Genomic DNA, 24,966 nt, shown 5'->3' with positions numbered 1-24,966 from the left:
TGTAGCTGGGTATGCTGATGGAGGTTAACTCAGCTTATTTTGCAATATGTATATCATTTTGCAATATATACAAATATTGAATCATTGTTTGACACTTGAAACTAATATAATGTATGTCAATTATACTTTAAGAAAAAAAATTTCATTGAATCAGATTTATATAGGTCATAATTCCTAGTCACAATGCCATTAAATTAGGAATCAATAGTGTAAAAGATGATAAAAAATGTGTATATATGTATATATACACAAACAAAAATCATCTCTAAAATTACAAAGACATAATTGCAATAAATTTACAGCCAAACAACCACGAGAACAGGAGAGTCAAAAATTTATTTATAGAAATCTGCCAAAATATTTTAGGTAAATCTTAGCCTTAACTTTATTTAGTGGCAGGAAACATTTACGTAAGTATTATAGTTCAGCTAAGTATTTCCAGTTCTTCTAGTCAAAGGGTTTGATTGCAGAACCGTGTTGCTTTGAAGTTATGTGGAGCTATATAATTTGCTTAGGTCGATGAAATATAAGTAGAAGGCCTTTTTGCCATGTTCCTGAACTAGTGTACAGTTGCCTGGACCCTTTGTTCTTCTGTTGGCAGAAAGCATGGAGATGGAGCCTCCCTCAGCCCAGGGACATGAGTGACGATGACGCTCTACTGATTGCCCCCGATTCTCCTCCTGTCTGTCCACCTGTGTAAAGCATCAAAGAAACAGATTGCCACCCTCTCATTTCCAAGTTAGGGTTCCAGTTACTCTCTGGATTTCCATCTTCTACAAGCTGAATTATTTTAGATTTTCTTCTTTGGAGCTACATCTGTAATCTTTCGGTCTCATCACCCAATCAGCCTGATCTTTTAAAATTGTGTTTTATTATTTTTTGTTTTCTCTGTCTCTAATTTTTAGTAGCATCTGGCCGCTTTCAGATACTGTTTTCCACAGACTAACAAAAAGTGCTGCGCTGCCTGAGTGGCTCAGCCAGTTAAGTTTCGGATTCCTGATTTTGGCTCAGGTCATGATCTCAGGGTCATGAGATGGAGCCTTGTGTTGGGCTCCATGCTGGGCACCCAGGTGAAGCCTAGTAAGACTCTCTCTGTCCTGCCCTCCTGCCCTCTCTCTCTCTCTAGAAAAAGTGTTTAAAATATCACCAAATAAAGCCCAGAGTCTAAAAAGAGGCTCTAAGCTGGTTATAAATCTGCAAAACTGCTTTATAGTTAATTCCTCCCCATCCTACCCACTTGACTATTCTTTAGTTGTCAGAGTATGTCTTTTAGGTTTTTGCATTCTGTTTTGGTGAAGGCAATCATTAATAAAGTATTTCCTGCTAATTGACATATCTTTCTTTCTGAAAACAAACAATATTTCTAAAGATCAGAAATAAGAACATACCAATAATCACAATGGCACAATCCTTCAGTGACGTGATTATAACCATTGTTTCTGTGAAGCATCTAGTATGAGATTTTATAGTTGAAACACAGATCACTCCTTTTTGGTATAATTATTATGCCTTTCTGAATATTAATTGTGCACAGACCATGATTAGACACTCACTATTATTATTTTAAATATTTTATGTATTTATTCATGAGAGACACACAGAGAGAGGCAGACACACAGGCAGAGGGAGAAGCAGGCTCCATGCAGGGAGCCAGGTGGGGACTCCATTCCAGGACCCCAGGATCATAACCTGAGCCAAAGGCAGACGCTTAACCACTGAGCCACCCAGGTGCCCCTTAACTTGAATAAACTTGCAGCAACTTTTTTGAGACTGGCTTATGACTTCTAGAATGTGATGCCCAAAAGAATGCTGCACTTTTTTCTGTAGGCTGCCTTCCGCTGCCACTTACTCAGATTCGGATAGTCATGGCCTTGAAGCTGTGCTAGTCCCTTGAAGGAGAACTAAAGAATCCACTATCATAGGAGGGCTCGTTGCCCTGCCATGTCACGGACTTTTAAATAATTTCTGACTTTGGTTTGTAACACTCTGGTGTGATTGCAATTTTTTTGTAAGGGAATTTTGCAAACACTCTGGAAATTATCAAAGAAAAATAACTCTTTTGAATTAAAGAAAGAAAACTCTCTATCATATTGCCTTTTATGATGACAGAAACATTTGAGGAAAACAAGAAAATAGATTGTTCTAACTGAAATACTTTCAAAAGCTCTAAGGTAGATACCAGTGTGATGATAGGATAAGTACCAATTTTTGCTAGCGAGATTCAAGTCATATGAGATTTATTTTTCTCTTATAAGGTTAAGAAATTTTGAAAAAAAAAAGAAAGACGCTTCTAAGTATGATATTATCCTTCAAGTTTTAAGTTATCTCACACACTCATTTTTAAGAAGAGAAAACCTTATTGTGGGTAAAAAAAGTTTCAAATTTTGAAAAAGTTTCTGAACTTCTTTTTTCATTTTTGAACTTTAAAATCATTAAAGATTTTAAATCTTTAGATTTTAAATCTGTTCAAATTGGACAAAGGCTGTGACATTGTTTCTTTTGAGTATTCTTAAGAGTGGTATTGACATTTGAAGAAGCTAAATGGCTAGAAACGCAAGACAAAGCAGTGACAATGAATGCTGTTTTGTCATCTGTGCAGAAATAAGCTGTGAATGAATAGCCATTGTACTGTTAGAAATGTTGTACCAGCACTGGCAACTTTGTTGATCTTGGAAACCTACTGTTTTCTAATCTGTGCTTGGTGGCTTTTTAAATTCTAGTAATATTTGCTTATTAATGGATCAGACTTTGTTCAAGACAGTCCTAGCTATTGATTTTGCATTAGTCCATGGTTTTTATTGATAAGCCACTGAGACTAGAGCAGGGTATTCTGATATGTGCTGCCTAAGACTGAAAGGGCAATACTATATTTTATAAACCCGGACTCTGAAAGCCAGACTGCCTAGCTTCAAATATTGGTTCTGCTGCTTACTGCCTGGGTAGGAGAGTTAGACCTCTCTGTGCCTCAGGTTCCTCACTTATAAAACAGGAATAATAACAGTAACTACCTCAAAGGGTTGTTTGATGATTAAATGAGTTAATGCCAGTAAAGGGTTTAGAACAGCTACTGTTAATTAGTAAGCATCAATTGGTACTATTAAGGTAAATTGTAAAAAGTTCCATTTTAATGGGAGTAGTAGATAGGTGAGGTATTTGCAAAAAAAAAAAAAAAAAAAAAAAAAAGACCAAAGAAGAAACAATATTGACTAGAAAATAGAGATGGGTGCTGAATCCTAGTTCTATTGTTGCTTTGATACGTCCTATATCCTGTCTGATAGATGAATGCCACAGTACTTGCCCCAATGCCCCACGGCTTGATAAACAGAACCAAATGAAATAATACTCACTTTCTACATAACCTCTTCCTAAATTTTTTTAGCTAAAATTAATTGCCCCTTCTTGGGCACTCCCTATGTTGCTGACTTGTATTTTTGTCTGACACTTAACACACTAAGTCTTGTACCATAGTTAATTACTGATGTGCTTCTTTCTCCAACTAGATAAGGCCTTGATGGTGGAAACAGTCTTACTCACGTCTAAAAATCATCTGGCATTGTGACTTGAACATAATAGACATGTAATAAATGTTTATTAAAGAGGGCTCTGACAAATATAGCTTGCCTTATAAACAGAAGTATTATCATTATTACTGTTATAACTACTACTATACGTGACTTTACAGGGTATAATTACATGGGTTATTGGCATGAATTTGAGTGGTAGGGCTGGGTGGGGTTTGAATGGGGCAATCCACATAGGGCTTATTTATATAAATTGTGGCTTCATGTGTTTTTGTTTTCTCTCTGCATTATCCCCTTCCATTAAAATGCACACATTGGAAGCAGCAAGTATGTTTCTAGCTTTTAATTGGATTAGATGTGAAATAATCAATTATTATGGGGTTGCAAACAGCCTTCTAATCCTTCCATGTTGTTACCACATGATAAATGAGGCTTATGGAAATAACTACTTATGTTTTTGTCTAAATTCCAGCTAAAACTGCTAAAACTTGGGGATTTATTTATTTATTCATTTATTCTCAAAAAAACTTCAATGTGTCTTTGCTATGTGCTAGACACTGTGCTAGGTGCCGCACCAGGGCAGTGGGGACCCACAGTATTCAAGTCTATTCAGTATGGACAAACATGAATCTTCATTAAGAGGCAAACAAAATCAAACACCCTAGTCTGAATAAACTCGAAAACACAGTTGGGGATCTTTTTTTTTTTTTTTTTTTAAATTTTTATTTATTTATGATAGTCACACAGAGAGAGGGAGAGAGAGGCAGAGACACAGGCAGAGGGAGAAGCAGGCTCCACACAGGGAGCCCGACGTGGGATTCGATCCTGAGTCTCCAGGATCGTGCCCTGGGCCAAAGGCAGGCGCCAAACCACTGCGCCACCCAGGGATCCCAGTTGGGGATCTTTGATCTTAGTTTAACACATTAGGTGTTTTTCTCTTCTTGCAGTAATTGGATCTACCAACATGACAAATATAGTGCTCATATTCGGGTATGTCCATTGCACTGATGGAAAATCTACATTTAAAATCTATGGGGTTTACTCTTAGAGGACTTTTACCCTAAGACAAAGGTGTAAGGAGAAGGGTGGTTGGACCACTAGAAACTGCTGAGAACTGCCATCCTTTTCATGCCTGAATTTGGGCAAGTAGCCTAACCTTGTTAGGTCATCTGTAAAACTAGGATAGTGACAAGCTGTTTCTAGATTTCCTCAGAGAATTAGATTTACAAACTCAAGGAAACTATGCTGTCTTTGCAATTCTGTGGCTAGGTCGATTTGATGTCCATAGACACTGTTAGAAGTATATGTGAACATACAAATCAAAATAAGTTATCTTCTCCCTTAGAGTTCACTAGAGTGACCTAGTGACCATAGTTCTGAAGTGTAAGGAATGGGAAACAACCCAATAGAGATGGGTGCTGGAAATTTGCGTTTATTCATCTGGTTTTGAATGTGTAATATATGGATGTTTCTTAACAATTTATGGTACTTCAAATGCATTCTTAAAGCAAAGTTCTTAAAGAGACCTGTGCTTTCATAGTTCATAAACCTCAGAAATCATAGATTTCATTTAAAATAAAAATAATTTATATCGGAGCAGCTATGCGTGCAATTTCTTTCAAAACACAAAGCTTTGCAAATTTGCATCAAAATAAAAAATCAAGGCTGCTTAATTAAAACCTTGACACCATCAACCTCTTTAATCATGTGTTAAAGAGACAGGCATCCTGGGGATACCAAATTAAAATCTGTGTATACATCCTGAGTGTCTCTGGTATGTGTACATGAGTAGTTCACAGAAGGGGAGAAAAAAAGAGGTGCTTTAATAGGAAGGAAAAGCAATTATTTAACATTTCTCTAGACATAAATCATTTCATACTTTTTAAAACAGGAAGAGGGCAAATTTGTCTTTCCAAAAGAAGAATGAAGAAGAGAAATTTGGGGCAGAATGTGTCATCTCTATCCTAGGTCTAAATTCCAATGAATGCTTACTTTTTAAACACTAAGTTTGTTATTTAATAATTGTGACTTAGAAAACACAGTTCTAAGACTTGACTACTGGTTGCCTGGATGTATTCTACAGCCCGTATTGGGTAAATGGGGGAGGAGTAGGCTATTTATTTTACTGCTTCTCTAGAGTATATAAATTTTGTAGTCAAATAACTGCTTTTCTTTACCTCTGAATCCGTGCCGTCTTCACTTTCATGTGCCTATTCCCAATTTCTCTTGCTAATGTGGAACCCAGCAGCTCTTTGTTCTCATTATGCCTGTTGTCTCCCTTTCTTTGTGTTGCAGGGATACTGCTACCCGCATCTGCCACTGAGCATGCGGGAAAAATCCTTCAATAGATTCTTTACTTAGGACTTTCAGTAGTATTATTCCACTTCTCCAGGTTTTAGTAGTCACCAGCATATCGAGAAGATAGACCAAAACTTGGAAAGGTGATACAGGTGGTCAAGTGGTGGTCCAGTAAGCTGCAACACCGGATAGGAAGGGTCAGGGTAGTTTTCACACATGCTTCTCTAATTTATGGAAGCTCTCACCTTGCGAGTTAAATGCAGAGCAGCCACCCTCTGCAGAAGCCACAGATACCAACTGATAACTGAGAAGACACAAGTGTTTCAGAGCAGGAGGGCACCGAGCCATATCTAAAACCAACGACACGATGTGCCAGCACTACCAGAGGGATGTGGTACATTGTCACAGAGATTGGTATGTAAAGTCCCCGAGCAGGAATTCTCACCAGATAGCATATCATCTGAGGATGAGAACCAGTTGTGCGGACTTTTCTCATAATAAAATCGCAGACTTCTCTCCGAGTGTGTCAAACACTCACAGTTCAAAGTCAATATTAATGGAATGAAACTGGATTCAATTCTTCTACCTAAAAGCCTCCCCCTGCCCCCCAGAGCAGATTTGCCAGTAGTTTCCAAAAGATGTAAGAAGCGCAGCTTGCAGGTGAGGTCAGGGATACTGGGATAGAGGTTTTGTTTTCCTCGGTTCCCTTCCACCCCCGTAAGTCAGTCTGACCTAATAGCTTGTAAATTATTAAAGAGATGGAGCACTATGCAATTTTACTCATATTTCGCCTGTAATGATTTTTGCTTGTCCTGTTCACTGCGTGATGGTCAACTCTTAGAATCGGGTCTGGAGCAGTGAAGTGCTCCAAGGCCTTTTGTGTGATACGCGGTACGGAAAATGCTCTTGCTTTATCACGACCGGCACTGGTGGTAAAGGAGTCATTTGAGTTCCTCCGCTTTAGGGTACACGGAGCACCACTGGGCTCTTCAGCAGCTGGCCTGTCTTAGAGGGACGTCTTCTTTCTCCCCGGCCTCCTGTCCCCCACCATTTTGCTTCTGTATTGCCAATTAGTGGATTAGTAGCACTGCCTCAAAGTCTTTCTGCTCCACGTTTTCACTTTTCAGCCCCGGGGTAACGTCCTCGGCCCTCGGGTTCTCCGCGGGCTTCGTGAGCCCGGGGCCAGTGGCTACGGCGGTTGGGCCGCAGCACGGCGCGGGCGCGGGGTGCGCGCCTCCAGGGCAGGCGCCTGCAGCGGGCTTCGGGAACCCGGGCTCGCGGACCGCGCGGCGGGCGCTCGGCACAGCTGCGGCAGCGCCTCGGGCGGGAAAGCGCGGGCCGGGCCCCGCCAGGCACCTGGGGGCAGGGCGGCAGGGGGCGCGCCTCCTCGCGCCGCAGGTCCCCGCCGGCCCCGCCCACCCGGCGTTCGCGCCCCGCCCCGCCCCGCCCCGCCCCGGGGCCGCGGCTAAAACCCGGAGCCGCCGCGCCGCCCGGGGGACCGGAGGGCGCTCTGAGCATGTGCAGAGCCGTTCGGCGGCGGCTGCCTCGGCCGGAGGCTGGGCCCCGGTGCTGATGCGAGCAGCCGGCTCGGCTCCTGCCCCAGCGTGGTCGGCGCCTCGGGCCGGGGCGGCAGGGAAGGAGCCGTAGCCTCCCCGCGGCCCGAGGAGCGGCGCGGCGGCGCGTACCCCCCCCGCCCCCCACCGCCCGCGGCCGCGGCGCCCCCGGGGCCCACGATGATGGCGGAGCAGGTGAAATGCGCCTCGACAGGGGGCGGCTCCGGAGCGGGCTCCGGGCCGGTGGTGAACGCAGAGCTGGAGGTGAAGAAGCTGCAGGAGCTGGTGCGCAAGCTGGAGAAGCAGAACGAGCAGCTGCGGAGCCGGGCGGCGAGCGCGGCCGCCGCCCCGCACCTGCTGCTGCTGCCGCCGCCGCCGCCGCCCGCCGCGCCGCCCCCCGCCGGGGCCTGCAGCCCGTTGGGTCCCCGGAGCCCCCCGGCCGCCGCCGCCGCCGCCGCCGCCGCCGCCTCGGGGGGCCTGGGGCTCGGGCTGGCGCTGGGCGCCGGGGGCGGCGGCGGCGGCGGCGGCGGCTCCAGCCCCGCGTTCCCGGGCACCTTCTGCCTGCCCAGCCCGGCACCCTCCCTGCTCTGCAGCCTGGCACAGCCCCCCGAGGCGCCCTTCGTCTACTTCAAGCCGGCGGCGGGCTTCTTCGGCGCGGGCGGCGGCGGGCCGGAGCCGGGGGGCGCGGGGACGCCGCCGGGGGGAGCCCCCGCGCCGCCCTCGCCGCCCCCGACGCTGCTGGACGAGGTGGAGCCGCTGGACCTGGAGAGCGTGGCCGCCTGGCGGGACGAGGACGACTGCACCTGGTATTGCCGAGCTCCGCTCCCTCCCCCGGGGGCCCGGCCTCGGAGGCCCGGGGAGCGGGGTGGGCGTGGGCCGGGGCAGCGGGGGGGGGGGCTCGCGGTCGCCCCCGGACGCGGTGGCCTGGCAGGTGCCCAGGTCCGCGAGGAGCCGGGGCCTTTCCCGAGGGCGAAACGTGTTTCTCGCAGCTCAGGCTGGCGCCGCCGGGGATGGGCCGGTCCCCTCCATCTCCGCGGGCCCGCGCCCTGCTGCAGCGGCCCCCGGCTCCGTGGAGCAGTCACCGAAGAACCCGTGCCTTCTTTTTGTTACTCGGTCCAGCTTCCCGCCCGCCCCATCATTTGGGGGGAGGCACGGGGGATGGGGAGGGGTTGGCCTCCGTCTGCGAGGCCAACCTGGGCTTTCCTCCCCGGCGGACCTGGGCAGGGTCTGTGCGGCGGGCGGGTGCCCTCCCGTGGCTTCCCCCGCCGCCTCCCCAGCCGCCGCCTCGGAGATTCGTTCTTGCGGTTTGAGCTGTGCGGTCGCATGTCCTCGTCCGCTGCATTTTCCTTGATCGCCTCTCATTTCAAAGCCTGACTAGCTGTTTTGAGATGTGCTGCCCTCACTGGCTTTCCTGTCACTAATGGTGTCAAAGATGGGGGCAGCTTGAAGACACTTTATTTCGAAACCAAGGATCTTTCTTTAATTCTTTTTTTTTTTTAAATCGAACTGTTGATTGAAGAAAAGGGAGATTAGAGAAACTTTATTATAATTATAATCATTATTTTTTTAGAAACTAAGTTATCTAAAAACCTGTGGCTGGCAGCAGCATTTCACTGGAAATCTGGTTAGCTCTTCTCTCCATCAATGAGTGACTTTGAAGGGGAGGGTCCGGTTACCTTAGTGTTTTTACGCTACGTTCTCATGGAGTAAGTTCCTTTCGTGACCTACTTCTTTTGGTTGCTTCATTTGCTTTCCTCCATCTCCTAGGGGTAGTGGGACATGGGAAGATGAGGAGAAGCCTCAGAAAGTGGAACTTTGATTCCCGCAGGGAAAATGCACAGCATTCACCTTTAAGTAGCTGTGGCAGGAAGAAGAGTTGGAGCCCTTCTTTTATCTCGGGTTCTTCCTGCTCCTGGAGGCTGGATTTCCCTCACTTTCTCTGTGGTCCTGTTGCATGATCTCACACGGAGGAATGGGAAATGGAGAATCTTACTGGTTTTCTGTTGAGACCTGTGGTGTTCTATATACTCAGAGCTCCTGACTGCAAAGTACATTAATTGGTTTGAACTGCAGAATCCAAACGTATCTGGAGCATCTCCTCCTCCTCAGTACTCTCCCTGTTGGCAGGCAGCTGTGCTGGTAGCTCAAGTTGTAAAAACCAAAACAACTCCCCACTTTTGGGAGCTTTATAAGCCGTTCTTTAGATATTACACCTTTGTTTTTCTGTGAAGCCCAGGCTGTATTGTAAACTCAGTTTCAGCCTGAACATGGCACTAGAAAATGCTCTCATGTTGGTCGTTCTTAGGTTATAATAACTCTAAGCCCATATGTTGCTTTCAAATTACGTTACATTGATTTAGTTCCCACTTGGCCTTTTCTGGAAATATGTACTTAAATGGTAGAAGGAAACTTGTTTGTGTTTTTGATGGGCATCAATCCTGTACGTTAAAAGTGTTAGCATTTTTAAACGTATTATGATATGCTTATAATTTTGGAAGTGTATTCAAATGGGGTAGTATATACATAGCTAATATAATAGTATTTTCTTCCATTGAATGGACTTCTCCCTATTGTCCAACTACTGCTAGAATTTTGATATGTAGGCTTTTTTTTGTAGTTTGTTTTTTGTCAAAATAGTATTGAAATAACTTTGGGGAAAAAAAATGACCTGCTCTGTGGGATTACTTTGTTAGCACTTCAGATGGTTTGAAGTGAATGTAAAGTATAGCAGGTTCTACTAATTTCACTCATCAGCTATTTAGGGGAGTACATAAATCAATGCCTTGACGCTTTATAGACGTTTCTACAGACAAGTGGCACATTGTTTTATGGCCTATCTTTTTCATTTGTTTGTTTGTTTTAATTTTTTAAATTTATTTATGATAGTCACAGAGAGAGAGAGAGAGAGAGAGAGAGGCAGAGACACAGGCAGAGGGAGAAGCAGGCTCCATGCACCGGGAGCCCGATGTGGAATTCGATCCCGGGTCTCCAGGATCGCGCCCTGGGCCAAAGGCAGGCGCCAAACCGCTGCGCCACCCAGGGATCCCGGCCTATCTTTTTCAAAACAGATGTAGGATTAGAATCCCATGTGGAAAAATGGAGGTGTCATTACTCTTAGGTGGGATGTAATTAAAACATTTTAAGGGCTCCTGATTTACAGAAAACTTTGTCTTAGCATCTTATAAATCAAAATATTTTTGTATTGCAATACCTTGGCCTCTTGCACAAATAACAGGTCTAATTCTCAAAGTTTAACCCACTTATTAATGCTTGCAAAGCTCTCTGATGTTCCTTCATCACTGCATACTATGTATGTACTTGCATAGTCTCAAAAGTGCTTTTCATTTGGATTGCCTAACAGGTTTGCAGGGAGACAACTTATTTTTTATTTCCTCTGTTAAGCGACTGTAGTAGATAATATGTACCTGATTACTTAAAAAAGTATTTAAAAATAGTTTTACATTTTCACACTGGAAGAAAAAAGATCCCCACAGATAAGAGTATGAAGTCATAGGAGTCTTCCTTCTTTTCTTCAATTCACTACCACGTTTCAGAGTTTCACAATTAACATGCTGTAGATTTTCAAGATAAAAACATAATTATACAAATCATTATGCAAATATATACACAGCGTTTTTTTTTTTTTTTTTATCTTTCACTGAATACATCTTGGACATCTTTGTCTCCCTGTAACAATTGCATTGTTGTTGAAGTAACAGTAGTAAGGAACAGCTTACTGTTAACTGTCTTGCCTGTAATTTTTCATGCATTTTTATCGTGACTTTATTCTAATGGGCTAAAGAAAACTGGTTCTTGATTATTTAGAATAGTCCTTCCATTAAGATGTCTTATTTTCAGGAAAGAAAACATTCTAGAAGTTCTTTCATGTTACTCATTTTTTCTACAAACCTTGGAGTATAATTCTTCACCTTTTATTAACAATCTGGATAGTGCAGTCTGGGTGGTTCAGCAGTTTAGCGCCGCCTTCAGCCCAGGGCGTGATCCTGGAGACCCGGGATCAAGTCCCACTTCAGGCTCCCCGCATGGAGTCTGCTTTTCCCTCTGCCTGTGTTTCTGCCTCTCTCTCTCTCTGTGTGTGTGTGTCTCTCATGAATACATAAATAAAATCTAAAAAAAAAAAAAAAAAATCTGGATAACCCTTGGCTCAAGAATTAGGTGTAGAAGGAAAACAGTGAATTGTAAAATCAGTATTTGCTTGATGATAGCTCATTAATGAACAGTCAGTCAGGTCTCTTAAGTCTTTTTTCCAAACAGTTATTTCACCCCTAAGTATCTTCTGTTTACAAAAAAAAAAAAAAAAAAAAAAATGTGAGAAGGATGGTGTGTTCCTCTTTTCATTTTGATGAAAAGCTTTGAAACAGTTGTTTCATTTAAAATATTTATCTCAATTGAAATTAAATTATTTAATTTTGCTTTAATCTTAGCACTGGGCTGCTAGAATTAAATGCCTCAGAAAATTAGACTGTGGTTCCAGAACCCTAATTTTTTTTTTTAAGATTTATTTTTATTTATTTTGGAGGGAGAGCATGCACATGAGCTGAGAGGGGCCAAGGGAGAGGCAGAGAATCTCCAGCAGATTCCCTATTGAGCAGGGAGCCCGATGCAGGGCTCAAAATCAAGAGTCGGACACTTAACCGACTGAGCTACCCAGGTGCCCCTATAACCTTCAGTCCAGTTATAATCCCGTAGTAAACTTCACATTCTGCTATATGGATTTTTCAGTAATGCTACTAATTTGATGGCCTTAACTCTCTAGAATGCCATTAGGCTAGAAAGTAAAGGGGAGAATCTCAATATCGGGAGCAAATAAGCTACAAGGATTGAAAAATTTTTAAAAGATTTTATTATTCATGAGAGACACAGGCAGAGACACACGGAGAGGGAGGAGAAGCAGGCTCCATGCAAAGAGCCCAATATGGGATTTGATCCCGGGAATCCGGGATCAGGCCCTGAGCCAAGCAGATGCTCAACCGCTGAGCTACCCAGGTGTCCCCCAAGGATTGAAATTTTGATGCATGCCTGGAACATGTGGCTGGATGATTTGCCAGTCTGTATGGAAGGAGGTTTTCAAGATCACTGCCTCAATGTTCCCAGGCTGGCAAGCACCAGGGTATCAGGAAGAGAAATCAGATTAGTGTAAAGTTGCAGGGGGAGCAGTGAGTTGTTAACTGCATACTAGACCTTTCCATGACCCGTTTCAGCTCCTCTATTGCATGATTGAGGGACTGAAGCTCTGAGGTGAAGTGACTTGCATAGCTCCTCCAGTTTTTTATTCAAAGATTAAGACCACAGTTCAGATTGTTCAGACAGATTCAGAAGTGTTTACACCACTGATATTTTTCCTGAGCTTGGTTATGACCATTAGCGTGTTATAGTCTGTTTAGTGGATTGTCCAGCATCTCTTTGTTTTTTAAAAAAAGAGCAGCAGGATATAAAATCAGAATGCATCATACCTACAACACGAGTTTGTCTTGATTAAACTTATTTCGTTTTACATGTGTGTGCCCTGGGTAGGCATGGCAAGTGTATTGGTGTGTTATGGTCACAGATAGAAAAATGGCATTTTACATCTTTTGAAAGCACAATGGTCTTGGGGAAAGCAGGTGGCAAAGCAAAATGGTCTTGGGGAAAGCAGGTGGAAAAAGCAAAAACTCTTGAAGATAGGGTAGCACTGGGGAAAGCACGGTCTTGCACACCTCAATCAGGAAGACAATTCTATATTCAGAAAATGTCAAGATAAAAATATGCCAGTCAACATAAAATACAGCCCCATATAGGGCTTTTATTTTAGTGGAGTGTCAGAAGAATATTGAGACTTATATAAAAGGGATGTGGCAGAGATTTTGAACTTGCCCAATTGGAAAGGACAGGAGAAAAGTTCAAAATTATATAAGGGGAAAAGGGTGATATGTACAAATTAAGGAAAATTTAATGAATGAGATATTTATCTTTCATGTGTCACACCAAGACCCCGGACAGTTGGCTAAATCCTTGCCAATTCTTCATCAAAACTGCTGAACACCTTGTACTATACATATGGCACAGCTAAATTAGACCACCTAAACTGTTTTTTTTTTTTTTTCCATAATTGATTTTCAGTGAAAAGACCAGAGGGTGCTTCAGTTTCTGACAAATGCTAATTGAAAACTGCAGTGTTTTCTAGAGGCAAACAGAGTTGAGTGAAGTATGTGCTGAGGTCCTCGAGAAACCCTGCAGTGAGACACCGAAATAGAATCTAGCTCTGACTGCGGGGCGGGAGAGACAGTCTGCTGGAGGACAGTTCCATAACTCAAATTTGGACTTCATGTGTCCTTTTAATAGCTTAGTGGTGGTAAGATTACTTTGCAGTGGCTGACCAGTGTGACCCTAGCAGGTGCTGGTTAATCAAACATTTCAGTTTGATTTCAGATTGATTGTGCTTATCAGGGCCGATATCTTAACTTTCCTTAAAATGGAACTTACGATGATTGAAGGCTCTTGAATTACATGTCTGAAAATTGCCACGTATTCTTCTCAGTGATAGGTCTGTAAAAGAGATGTATATATTTGCTCTATCATTTTTTTATTATTCGAAGGATGATGTTCGAGCCAAACATTTACTTGAGAATAACTGATTTTTCTAGATAGTTATAATAACTTCTTTTGAAGCACCAGGTGGTTGTTGTTATAGTGGGCTTTGTGGTTTCCTGTCCTCCCAGTATTAGCACTTGTATTAAGTGAGGGCATCCAGAATGTGAAATGTATGGAAAGGAAGAAGTTCTATGAGAAAGCTAATCCTTTCTAGCCACATGCCTTTGGAAGTTATTGAAGCAAAGTCAAAGAAAAATAATGTGACATTTTAAAAGATAGCTTTTCTAATATTTGAAGAATTCTCAAGTTTTGGATGAAGGTTTTTCTTCTATCTTGCCAGATTCAAATATACTTTAATTAGTAGAACTACAGAAGTTGAAAGAGCAGTTTGTAAGTCAGCAGGGATATTGTATTAATGATGGCAAAATAGGATATTGTAATAACAACAAATAAGGTGATTTTGGTGACTTTTTGGAAGATTGAGACCATTGAGGAGAAATAGAAGTTTTACTTTGCTTGTCTGATTTTGGAGTTATGTCGTACTCAAGGAATTTTGGAGCTACATGATCACTGTCTGCTTTTTTTCTTCTTTCTTCAGATCCAGCCCTAGGCCTCACCATAGAAATAGTAGGCTCATAGTAGGCTATCAAGGGTACATTGTTTGGAGACTGACTCTGAAAAAGATCATTTGTCTTAATACCATACATTTGCACAGTGCTTCTAAAGTTGTATCAAAGTAATGCAATTAATAGGACGTAAGCAGCAAGGATCTCTACAGAAAGCAACAGCCCTTCCATCATTCCTACCTCCAAATCCTCCACACAGGCATCCCTTGATACTGTTTCTTTTGCTCTTTATTTCTGAACAGTCACTTGTACTACATGATCTTAGACATCTGTAGACTTGTTTTGGAGGATGAAGACAAAGCTTTCTTCTCCTCACTGCCAAACCACCAGATCTTCCTTTTTCATAATGGTTTTCATAATTTTTATAGTAAATCCTATGTAACACCTATATTATAACAGTTGTTAACTGAGCCCTGTTAATCCTATGTTACATTTATTTCCCTCTAATTCCTTTTTTCCCTCCAAGAGTTAGTAATGGCCTTTCTTTTCCCCCTTCAATTTCTTTAATCCCTATTACTAATTTTTCAAATACTCTACTGGAGCCATAAATTCCTTGATAAGTTCATACATATTTGACAGTCTCTTAAATCTGTTTTAAAAAATTTATTTTGTAATTCCATCCCTCCTGGAACTCTTAAGCCCATTGCTCCAGTCTTTACTTTTTAGGCTGCATGCACAGTGCTGTGTTAATGGGAATTCCTCAGGTTTCTTGCTTATGTGGGACCTCTCATTTTTAAGATTCTTTATCTTCATCTTTCAGTTATTCTAGTAGGTGGGGCACAGCCTCCAGTAGTTTTCTGAGAAAGAACATATGTATGAGAAGTACACTGTGAACTTCTGCTTATTTAAAAATGTCTTTATCCTCATAAAAGATTCATAGTTGGGCTGGGTATAAAAAGCCTAAGTCACTTTCTCTTATGTTTGAAGGCATTGTTCCATTTTGTTCTAATTTTTACCATGTTTTAGACTTTGAAGTACACTGTTATTTGGATACCTAATCCTTCTTGACTTTTTTAGTTTTCTTTATCCCTAGTTTTCTAAAATGTCTTGTTGTACCTTGGTATGGGACTCTGTTGTACTGGACATTTGTGGGTGTTCTCACTTTAGAACTCAATGGCCTGCCTTCAATTCTCTAATTTTCTGCCGCTTTTTAAAAATAAGCTTCTCTCTGCATGTGTGCATGTGTGTATGTGTATGTTTTAGAACCTGTGATAATCAGATGTAGGCTTACTTGGTGCGAATTTAATTTTTTTATGACTTCTGTCATTGTCAGTCTGTGTCTTTGTTTTGCATTTGGGGAATTTCTTAAACTCAGTCTTCCAAACTCATTGAATTTTTTTGTTCTGCTAAAATAGTTCCATTTCCTAAGAATGAAGAAACTTTCTTTTTAAATATTTTTTTTGTGAATGTAACATTTTATCTGATGATACCAAGTATGGTTGTCTTGGGTTTTTCTTCAGTTCTCTGCATTGTTTTCTCATTTCTTCCCCCTCTACTTTTAGACTCAGGCTTCTAATGTAAAAGGAATATTCTAAGTATCTGGTGTTACTGATTATTTGCTTATATCCCAAGGGGGTAGGTATTGAAGTTGATCTAAAGTTCTGCATAGTGGTGCTTTTTACCAAGTGATTGGATGGGTAGCCAGTTCAAATTTCAGTTTTTCTAAGTCTTCTCTTGGGTTAATCTGTCTCTAGACACAAACTTCTGTACTCCTGGGAGCTATAAGTAAGGCAGTCAATTCTAGGAATGTGAAGAGAAACTGAGACTAGGTTTACATGTTAACCAGTTAACATGTAGACTTCATTTCATTCCTCTGGTTCAGTAAAGTACTTAATCTTACCTTTAGCTAAATTTGATGTGCCTGAAGTCAGCTTCTGGGTCAGCCTCTGGCATTAGGTTGTGATGGAGAAGAGGTGGTGGGAGTGAGCACTGCTTTTGAATATGCTACAAGGCTGTATGGTCAAATGAAAGAACTATATTACATAGGTCCTAAGGAATTAAGAAAATCTTTTTATAGAATTACCCTATAAGCAAAAAAAAAAAAAAAAAAAAAAAACCCACAAAAACTACCAGCAAAAAAATCCAAGTGGTGGGAGTACCTAAAATCCTGAGTTAACATTTTCATGGTGGTAGAAGTCTTCTAATGGAGGATATGAGCAGTTCTTATGATGCTAGAGGTAATGAGCAGAACAGTGTTTCACACAGTAACTTCAAGTGGCAGCTGAGAGGGATTTGAGTGTAAGCAGAGACTCAGGCAGTGATGTGAGTTTTTGCATGTATAAAAAGGTGGGGATAACTTATTAAAGCCGTTGAAGGAGAAGTTCCATTTCCTCTCTAAAAAAAGAAAAAAAACTAAATAAAAAATAAAAAAAGGGGTACTTGGGTGGCTCACTCAGTTAAGCATCTGAGTCTTGATTTTTTTTTAAAAAAATATTTTATTTATTCATTTATGAGAGACAGAGAGAGGCAGAGACACAGGAAGAGGGTCTCCAGGATCACGCCCTGAGCCGAAGGTAGACGCTCAACCACTGAGCCACCCAGGCGTCCCTCTGAGTCTTGATTTTGACTCAGGTCATGATCTCAGGGTTGAGAGATCGAGCCCTGTGTCGGGCTCCACACTGGGCATGGAGTCTGTTTAAGATTCTCCCTCTGCCCCTCCCTGCCATTCCCCTCCCACCCCCCACCCTGGCAAAATAAAATTCCAGAGTTGACAATTTACTGGCTCATTTGTGTCAAGGCTGTGGCACCTGCTTCTTTGTTTCACCTGGAATGGCTACTCAAGTCTCAAGAACATTCAAGGATAGAAAACACTTCCTGTGTTGTGAATTTTTTTTAGCCTTATTGACGCATAAGTGAAGTATAAGCTGCGTATATTAAAATATGCAGGTCTTTATGTATATATACACACCCTTAAGACCATCACCACAATCAAGGGAGCGAACACCTTAATGCTCCCAGTTTTTGTGGCCCTTTGTGTTCTCTGGCTCCTGCCTATTTCCTGTCAAGGCAGCCAACACTGGTCTGCTTTCTGTGAGTCTAGAATAGTTTGTGTTTTCTATATTCTCATACCTATGAAATTACATTGTATGTACTGTTTTTCATTTGTTTTTGGTCTGGCTTCTTATACTCAAGATAATTATTTTGAAATTCATCTGTGTTGTTACATGAATCAATTCATTCCTTCATATTGTGAGAACTGTTAGATTGCATGGATGTAGCAATGTTTTTTTATTATTCATACGTCTTATGAACATCTTGGCTGTTTTCAAGTTTTGGCTATTACAAATAAGTCTTTGTGGGGGCACATGCATTCATCTCTTTTGAATAAATACTTAATAGCTGTTGAGAGGCTGGAACAGAGAGGACGTGTATGTTAACTTTTTAGGAAGCTGCCAAAATCTTTCCCCAACTGGTTATGCTGTTTCACATTTCCACTAATACTGTGTGAGAGGTTCAGTTGTATCTCCTCATACTAGTCATGGCCAATTTTTTCTTTTTTTAAGATTTTATTTATTCATGAGACACAGAGAGAGGCAGAGACATAGGCAGAGGGAGAAGCAGGCTCCATACAGGGAGCCCGATGTGGGACTTGATCCTCGGACTCTGGGATCACACCCTGGGCCCAAGGCAGATGCTCAACCGCTGAGCCACCCAGGTGTCCCAACAGCCAGTCTTTAATTTTAGCCACTCTAGTAGATATGTGGTAGTACCTCATAGTGGTTCTGCTTTGCATTTTTTTTTTTAATGACAGATGATGAGCTTATTTTCCAAATGCTGTTTGCCATTCATAGATTTTCTTTGGCGAAATGTCTGTTCAAATCTTCTGTACATTTTTAAAAATTAGATTATTGAGTTTGCAGTTTTTATGTATATTCTACATACATGTCTTTTTTTTTTTTAAAAGATTTATTTTTATTTATTCATGATAGAGAGAGAGAGAGAGAGAGGCAGAGACACAGGAGGAGGGAGAAGCAGGCTCCGTGCTAGGAGCCCGACACGGGACTCGATCCCGGGACCCAGGATCGGGCCCTGGACCAAAGGCAGGCGCCAAACCGCCGAGCCACCCAGGGATCCCCCATACATGTCTTTTTGATCAGATATGTGATTTGCAAATATTTTTACCCAGTCTATGGCTTATCATTTATTCTCTTATCTGTCTTTCAAAGAGCAAAGATGTCATTTTTATTTTATTGAATTCAAATTGATAAATTTTTCTTTCTTTTTTTTTTTATAAGTAAGTCTTTTTTTTTAAATTTTTATTTATTTATGATAGTCATACAGAGAGAGAGAGAGGCAGAGACACAGGCAGAGGGAGAAGCAGGCTCCATGCACCGGGAGCCCAACGTGGGATTCGATCCCGGGTCTCCAGGATCGCGCCCTGGGCCAAAGGCAGACGCCAGACCGCTGCGCCACCCAGGGATCCTGATAAATTTTTCTTTTATGGATCGTACTTTCCATCTAAGAAATTGTATCTAAGAAGTACTTGCCAACCTAAGAACACAAAGACTTTGCCCATGGTTTCTTTTAAAAATTTGTAGTTCTAGGTTTTACATTTTTGGAAATCTGTTTTGAGTTAACTTGAATATTATGTGAAGTATGGGTCAAAATTTATTTTTTGTATTTGGATATCCATTTGTTTCAGCACGATTTGCTCAAAAGACTGTCTTTTCTTCATTGACCTTTATACTTTATTAAGAATCAGTTTTCTGCATGCATGTAGTTCTAGAGCATCTTGTTTCCCCATTGATCTATATTATCTTTGTCATACTAAACTGTCTCCACTACTATAGCTTTGTAATATGTCTCAATCAAGGATAACTCTCCAACTTCATTGTTTTTTAAAGGTAGTTTAGACTATTCCATAGTTGACTAATTTAGTGGCTGATTTATGTCAGGGCTGTGCATTTCCATATGAATTTTAGAATCAGCTTTCATATTTCTTCAAGTAGCTTACTGAACTTTTGGGATTTTGCTAAATGGATAAGTTTAGGGATAACTGACATCTTAACAGTATTTAGTCTTCTGAACTGTGAAACATAGTCTGTCTTTCCATTTAGATCTTCTTTAGTTTCTCAGAATGTTTTGTAGTTCTTAGCATATAGGGGCTTGACATCCTGTATCAGATTTATCTTAGGCATCTAACATTTTTATGCTATTGTAAATGGGAAGTGAAATTTCAAAAATACTGATTGTTGCTAATATAGAATTGCAGTTAACTTTCGTATTTTGATCTCGTATGCTATTGTCTTTTTCCTAAACTTCCTTATTAGTTTTAGTATCTTTTTTGTAGGTTCCTCTGATTTTTTACATAGATGATCATGTAATCTGTGAATAAAGATAGATTGACTACTCACTTCCAGTCTAAATGTTTTTATTGCATGATTGCAGTAGCTAGAACCTCTAGTCCTTGTTTTGTTCCTGATGTTAGGGGAAAAGGGTTCAATATTTCACTGTTAAGGATGCTATTTTTGTAAATGTCTTTATTCAGATCAAAGGTGTTACTTTCTATTCTTTTATCAGGCTTTGCTGTGCTGTGGAGGGCTTTTCTGTGTTGTTAAGATTATTATATGCCTTTCCTATGTTAAGCTACACTGATTGAATGTTAAGCCAACCTTTCATTCCTGGGATAAACCCCACTTACTAATGATGAAGTATCCCTTTTGTATATGGTTGGACTCAATTTGCTAAAATATCCAGATTTTTGCTTCTACATTCATGAAGGATATTGGTCTTCAATTTCTTTTCTGTGTGATATTTGGTAGAATTCAGCAGTGAAACCTTTTGGGCCTAGACTTTTTGTTGTGGGTTTTACTTTTACATCCTTTTACTTTTAACCTGTGTGGTTATATTTCAAGTGCATCTGTTGGAGACAGCATATAATTGAGTCCTTTCTGACTACTTTAAAAATAAGGAGAAACTTGCCCATGTGCCCATCAGAATATTTCCCCTTAGTATTTATTGGCTAGAATTGTATCCAGAGCCTTTGCCTAAAACAGAGGGGGCAAACAGGAATGATAGAATTACTTAATTGGTTTAGCCCAGTGCATCTGTCTCCAGGTGAAGTCTCCAGACAGTAGTACCAGCATCACCTGGAAACTTGGTAGACATTCAAATTCTTTGACCACATTCCAAACCTTCTGAATTGGGTAGATTAGACCTGCCTGCAATCAAGGGTTAGCAATTTGTGTTTTAACAAGCCCGTTGAGAGATTTTGATGTACCAAAGATTGAGAACAGCTGACTTAGACTAGCCTTTGGATAACTGGAGTGAGCTACCAGTACTGTACTCTTCAGGGGTGAGGGTGGAAAGGATGGATTTATATAGGTAGGTATTAATCTTGTCATAGTAGACTGAAGTGAGCCCAGGAATAAGAATTTTTTAATTAATCAGTATTCTCCTGATGAAGGGAGGACTGTGGGGGCAAACTAAGGGAAGAATGGTGTATTAGGTTTACCACTGAATCGATTAAAAGATATTTTAGAATATGCATCTGTAACAGAAGTTAGCAAACTGTGTCTTAGAGTCAAGTTGGCCCTGCTGCATGATTTGTATGGCTGGACAGCTAGATTTATACATTTTTAAATGACTGAAAAAACCTCCAAAAGAATACTATTTCATGACATTGAAAATTATGGGAAATTCAAGTTTCAGTGTCTGTAAATAGTTTATAGGAACACAGCCCTACTTACTCACAATACATACTATCTATGATACTTTGGGGCTGCCATAATGGAATTGAGGGGTTGTGACAGTGACTGTGTGGCCCACAAAACCTAAATATTTACTAGCTGCCCCCTAATAGAAAAAGTTTGCCAAGCTCTGGTCTGTACTATTTCCTAACCATCTTGGGTAATTGAAGAACTATTTTGACAGGTAGGGGTCCCGACTGTAACGGTATAAGAATAAATAATGAAGTTATGGTATTTCAAGAATACATACTCATTAGAATCATGGTAGCTTTGTTTAAAGGAGTATTACTTTAAAGTGATTTGCAATGATAATACAGCTTTATAAATGTTAATTACTAGAAGCAGTGATTATTAAAATTTTTTTCTCTTCCTTTTTTAGTCAGCTAGAAAGCTGAACCTTTTTTGTATAACCCTAAAAATATTCTATAGTTTACCTTAGCGCCGTGTGTCAGAGAGAAAATCTTTAACTTAAAGTGCCTCGTGGTGGTTATTTTGAATTCTACCCATTGCTGTGTAAAGGTACAGATACTGAAAGCAAATTTTTCCTTAAACATATCTTTGGAAGCTGTTTGGCTCTCGTGAGAAAGAGGCACATAACAAGTTTAGTTTGGATTTGAGATGTGGCGAGGAGGGGATATCTATTATTTAAGGGCTGAGAGAATCAACAGACTTTCACTTATTTTTTTAGACTGATATTTTTAAAAAGCACATACAATTTGCCTTGTTTGCTAGGTCATGTTTACACACATTCGCCCAGTTTGTCTAAGATTCTGTTACTAAAGAGACAGATGAAAGGGTTCATTTCTACCAGTGCAAGTGAGGTAGTCAGACTGTCACGGTACTTGTTCAAGGCTAGTTCAGTAACAAAAGCCTCTGATGTCTGACTCTGAGACATAGTTTCTTGAAGTCCCCCTTCCCACCAGGCTATAGAAATCATCACATTTTATTTGGGTTTATTTGCCTGTTAAGAAATAATTTCGATATTTGAAGCAATCCAATGTGAGTTGTTTCCATAGAAACTGTTAAATACATGTTGTTTTCCCTAGAAGAGAGGTCATCTCTATAAACCTATATAAACCTATAATGTAGATTTCTTTTTTTAAGGTTATACGTTGGCTCTTCAAAGACATTCACATCATCAGAGAAATCCCTGAGCCCTTTGCAGTGGTGTAGACACGTCCTAGATAACCCGACTCCAGAGATGGAAGCAGCAAGGCGTTCCCTGTGCTTTAGACTGGAGCAAGGTAATTTCAAACCTGTACATTTATGCTCTCAAACTCTTGCCACTATCAATTCTGTTTTCGTTGCTGGTTTTGGAACTGACACTTCAATGGAAAAGCCTTCCCCAAAGGTGCAGCGATTGCATGCGATTTGCTTCACAATCCTTCCGCACCAGGGTTTCTCAATGTAGAATATATTTATTTTCATGCTTGTTTTTAGCCATATTCTTAGTTTTCAGTTTGTAGCAAACGGTAGGAATACATATTATTTTTCTGTGTTTTTTTTTTTTCTTCTATTTGCAGATATACCAGAAGGTAACATGGTTCAGCCTTAAATTCTCTGGGGATTAGTAACAGGTGGTGTGACTGAATTCCAAGAAGGAAAACTAAAGTTTCTTTGGGACCTGAGTATTGACCTTTTTGAGTTCCATAAATACTTAGTTGGTTGTATAACTGGAAGTCCTAACCTTTATAAACTGGGAAATAATCTTTATATTGTATATGACATTTATTGACTTATGAGGCCCAACATAAGTTTAAAGGAAAAAAAAATTAGGACTGTTGTGGAAGGAAGAGCAGCCAAAGGAATTAGCAGTCCTTAGCTCCTTGCCATTTTATGTTTGATTAAGGCAGTGATTACTTAGGTTTTTGCTCATCTCTTAACCTCTCGGTATCTTTTTCTATCTAGGAGCACTGTTTCCATTCCATGGACTACTTGTATCCAAGTCACACTTGAACTTGGAAATGCAGATTCCTTCCTTTTCCAGATTAAACAACCAGAGTAGCTGCAAGTAGGGCCATGGGGATTTGCACTGACAAGTTCACCAGTGTGATTGTTACACACAGTGAAGTTTGAGAACACTACCTGTGAAGCTCTTCAGGGATAATGATGGTTATCAAAATCTGGACATGAGACATTATATAATAGGTGACATTTTTTTGAGCTCTGAATTCTGTGACAGTCATTACATTCAGTTCTTGACAGCCTTTATTTTATTCAGCCTAACCACACTTCTCTGAGCTAGGTACTATACTCACTTTTAGAGAAGAGACAGGTGAGGTTGAAAGAAGTTCAGAGGATTATTGGGCCCAGAGCAAAACCCCAGAGGCAGAGCCAGAAGCTGGGTCTCCCTGACCTGAAAGACTGTCTTTCACCAATGTTCAATGCTGTTTGTTTGTTTTTGTTTTTGTTTTTGTTTTTTTTTTGGCACAGTCCTAAGTAAATATCAACAGAAATTTGTCTTAAATATTTGGGAAACTCAAAAGGCACGTTATTATTAACATTTTAACTAAAACAAAATAAGTGATTTAGTAATAAGTTGAAGGGTGGAAATAGGAACAAAGGTGTAGCACTAGGGTTAAAACTTTGGCAACAGATGCTTATCAGAGAGCAGCCTCGCTGAAACTCCTTTGCTGCATATCTATTCAGTCCATTTCCTAGTGGACTCCAGCCTTGATCCTATTCCCATTTACCCAACTGACCCCTAAGCAAACCATTAAATGCCTCTGGACTTTTTTAAGGTTGTATAGACTGTCTCTAAGGTTCTTGATTCAAGGACTCTTTATATGGACATTTTTATTTATGAATTTGGCTCAGTTTCATTTGAAGTAAAATTCAAATGAAATTCAGATAGAACTAGAATCATTTAGTTCAGAGTCAACACATTTTTTCTGAAAAGGACCTGATAGCAAGTATTTTAGGCTTTGCAGGCCATACATTTTCTACCATCAATAAAAAGCAGCCATAGATGCAAATGTTAATAAACAAAGCTGTGTTCCAATAACTCTTTATCTGTTAGACACTGAGATTTAAATTCTCCTATGATTTTTTTTCTAGGTGTCACAAAATATATTCTTTTGATTTTTCTGTTTCTTAACCATTAAAAAAACGCAAACCCATAAAAGCCATTCTTAGCTGGTAGGTATTATAGAACTGGGGTGAGCTGTATTGGGGTCACCCAGACCATAGTTTGCAACCCCTGCTTCATTTGCACACAAGGTAGATTTATATATAAAGTTGATTTAAAAAAAAATAGAGGCTTTGTTAAATTTAATTTAATCCTTACTGGTGGCTGCTTTTGAGATTTGAGACCAAGTGCCCGATTATCTAATTTCCTTTCATTGACAAGGGGCTGAAGCAGAATGGTAAGGTTGTGAAGACATGAATTGATGTGCTGTAGTTTTATTCATAATGTATTTAAATTTCATGTAAGAGTTTAAGCAGAGAACTAGCTTTTCAAAACCTACCTTAGTGTTTTGCAAAATTTGTATATAAGTCTAAATCCTCTTTTGCTGTGAGATTAAATGCTTTTGTTCCGTAATCTCTTCATGAGATAAGAAGTCACTGTCTACCATAGGTTGTTCTTCAGATGAAATTTTTTTGAAATTTAACTTATATTTTGGGCACCTGGGTGGCTCAGTCGGTGAATCATCTGCCTTAGGTTTAGGAAATAATCCCAGAGTCCTTG

At 40.7% G+C, this 24,966-nt stretch overlaps 1 protein-coding gene and 2 long non-coding RNA genes across 4 annotated transcripts in view; 1 reads left to right on the top strand and 2 right to left on the bottom strand.

Moving 5' to 3' along the window:
* LOC144287882 (uncharacterized) overlaps positions 1-7,084 on the bottom strand; it is a 67,380-nt gene extending 60,296 nt beyond the window's left edge. Inside the window, exon 1 of the long non-coding RNA XR_013355684.1 lies at positions 5,699-7,084. This is a non-coding gene — a long non-coding RNA (uncharacterized LOC144287882). The remainder of the gene's footprint in view (positions 1-5,698) is intronic.
* Positions 3,159-5,692, bottom strand: LOC144287883 (uncharacterized). Its single transcript, XR_013355685.1, has 2 exons — positions 4,403-5,692; positions 3,159-4,196 (listed from the first exon to the last, which is right to left on the bottom strand). It is a non-coding gene; the product is annotated as an uncharacterized LOC144287883 (long non-coding RNA).
* A 240-nt stretch (positions 7,085-7,324) lies between the features above and the next one.
* Positions 7,325-24,966, top strand: part of SLAIN1 (SLAIN motif family member 1) — a 59,332-nt gene continuing 41,690 nt past the window's right edge. The window contains exons 1-2 of one of the 2 annotated variants that reach the window (XM_077855279.1): positions 7,325-8,178; positions 22,383-22,522. In XM_077855279.1, the coding sequence (XP_077711405.1) occupies positions 7,553-8,178; positions 22,383-22,522 (766 nt within the window). In that variant the 5' untranslated portion in view covers positions 7,325-7,552. The remainder of the gene's footprint in view (positions 8,179-22,382; positions 22,523-24,966) is intronic. The other variant, XM_077855280.1, reaches the window with a different exon arrangement.

This window comes from Canis aureus, chromosome 17 (assembly GCF_053574225.1).
Source record: "Canis aureus isolate CA01 chromosome 17, VMU_Caureus_v.1.0, whole genome shotgun sequence".
NCBI lineage: Eukaryota > Metazoa > Chordata > Mammalia > Carnivora > Canidae > Canis > Canis aureus.
This window is presented reverse-complemented; position numbering and strand designations above follow the sequence as displayed.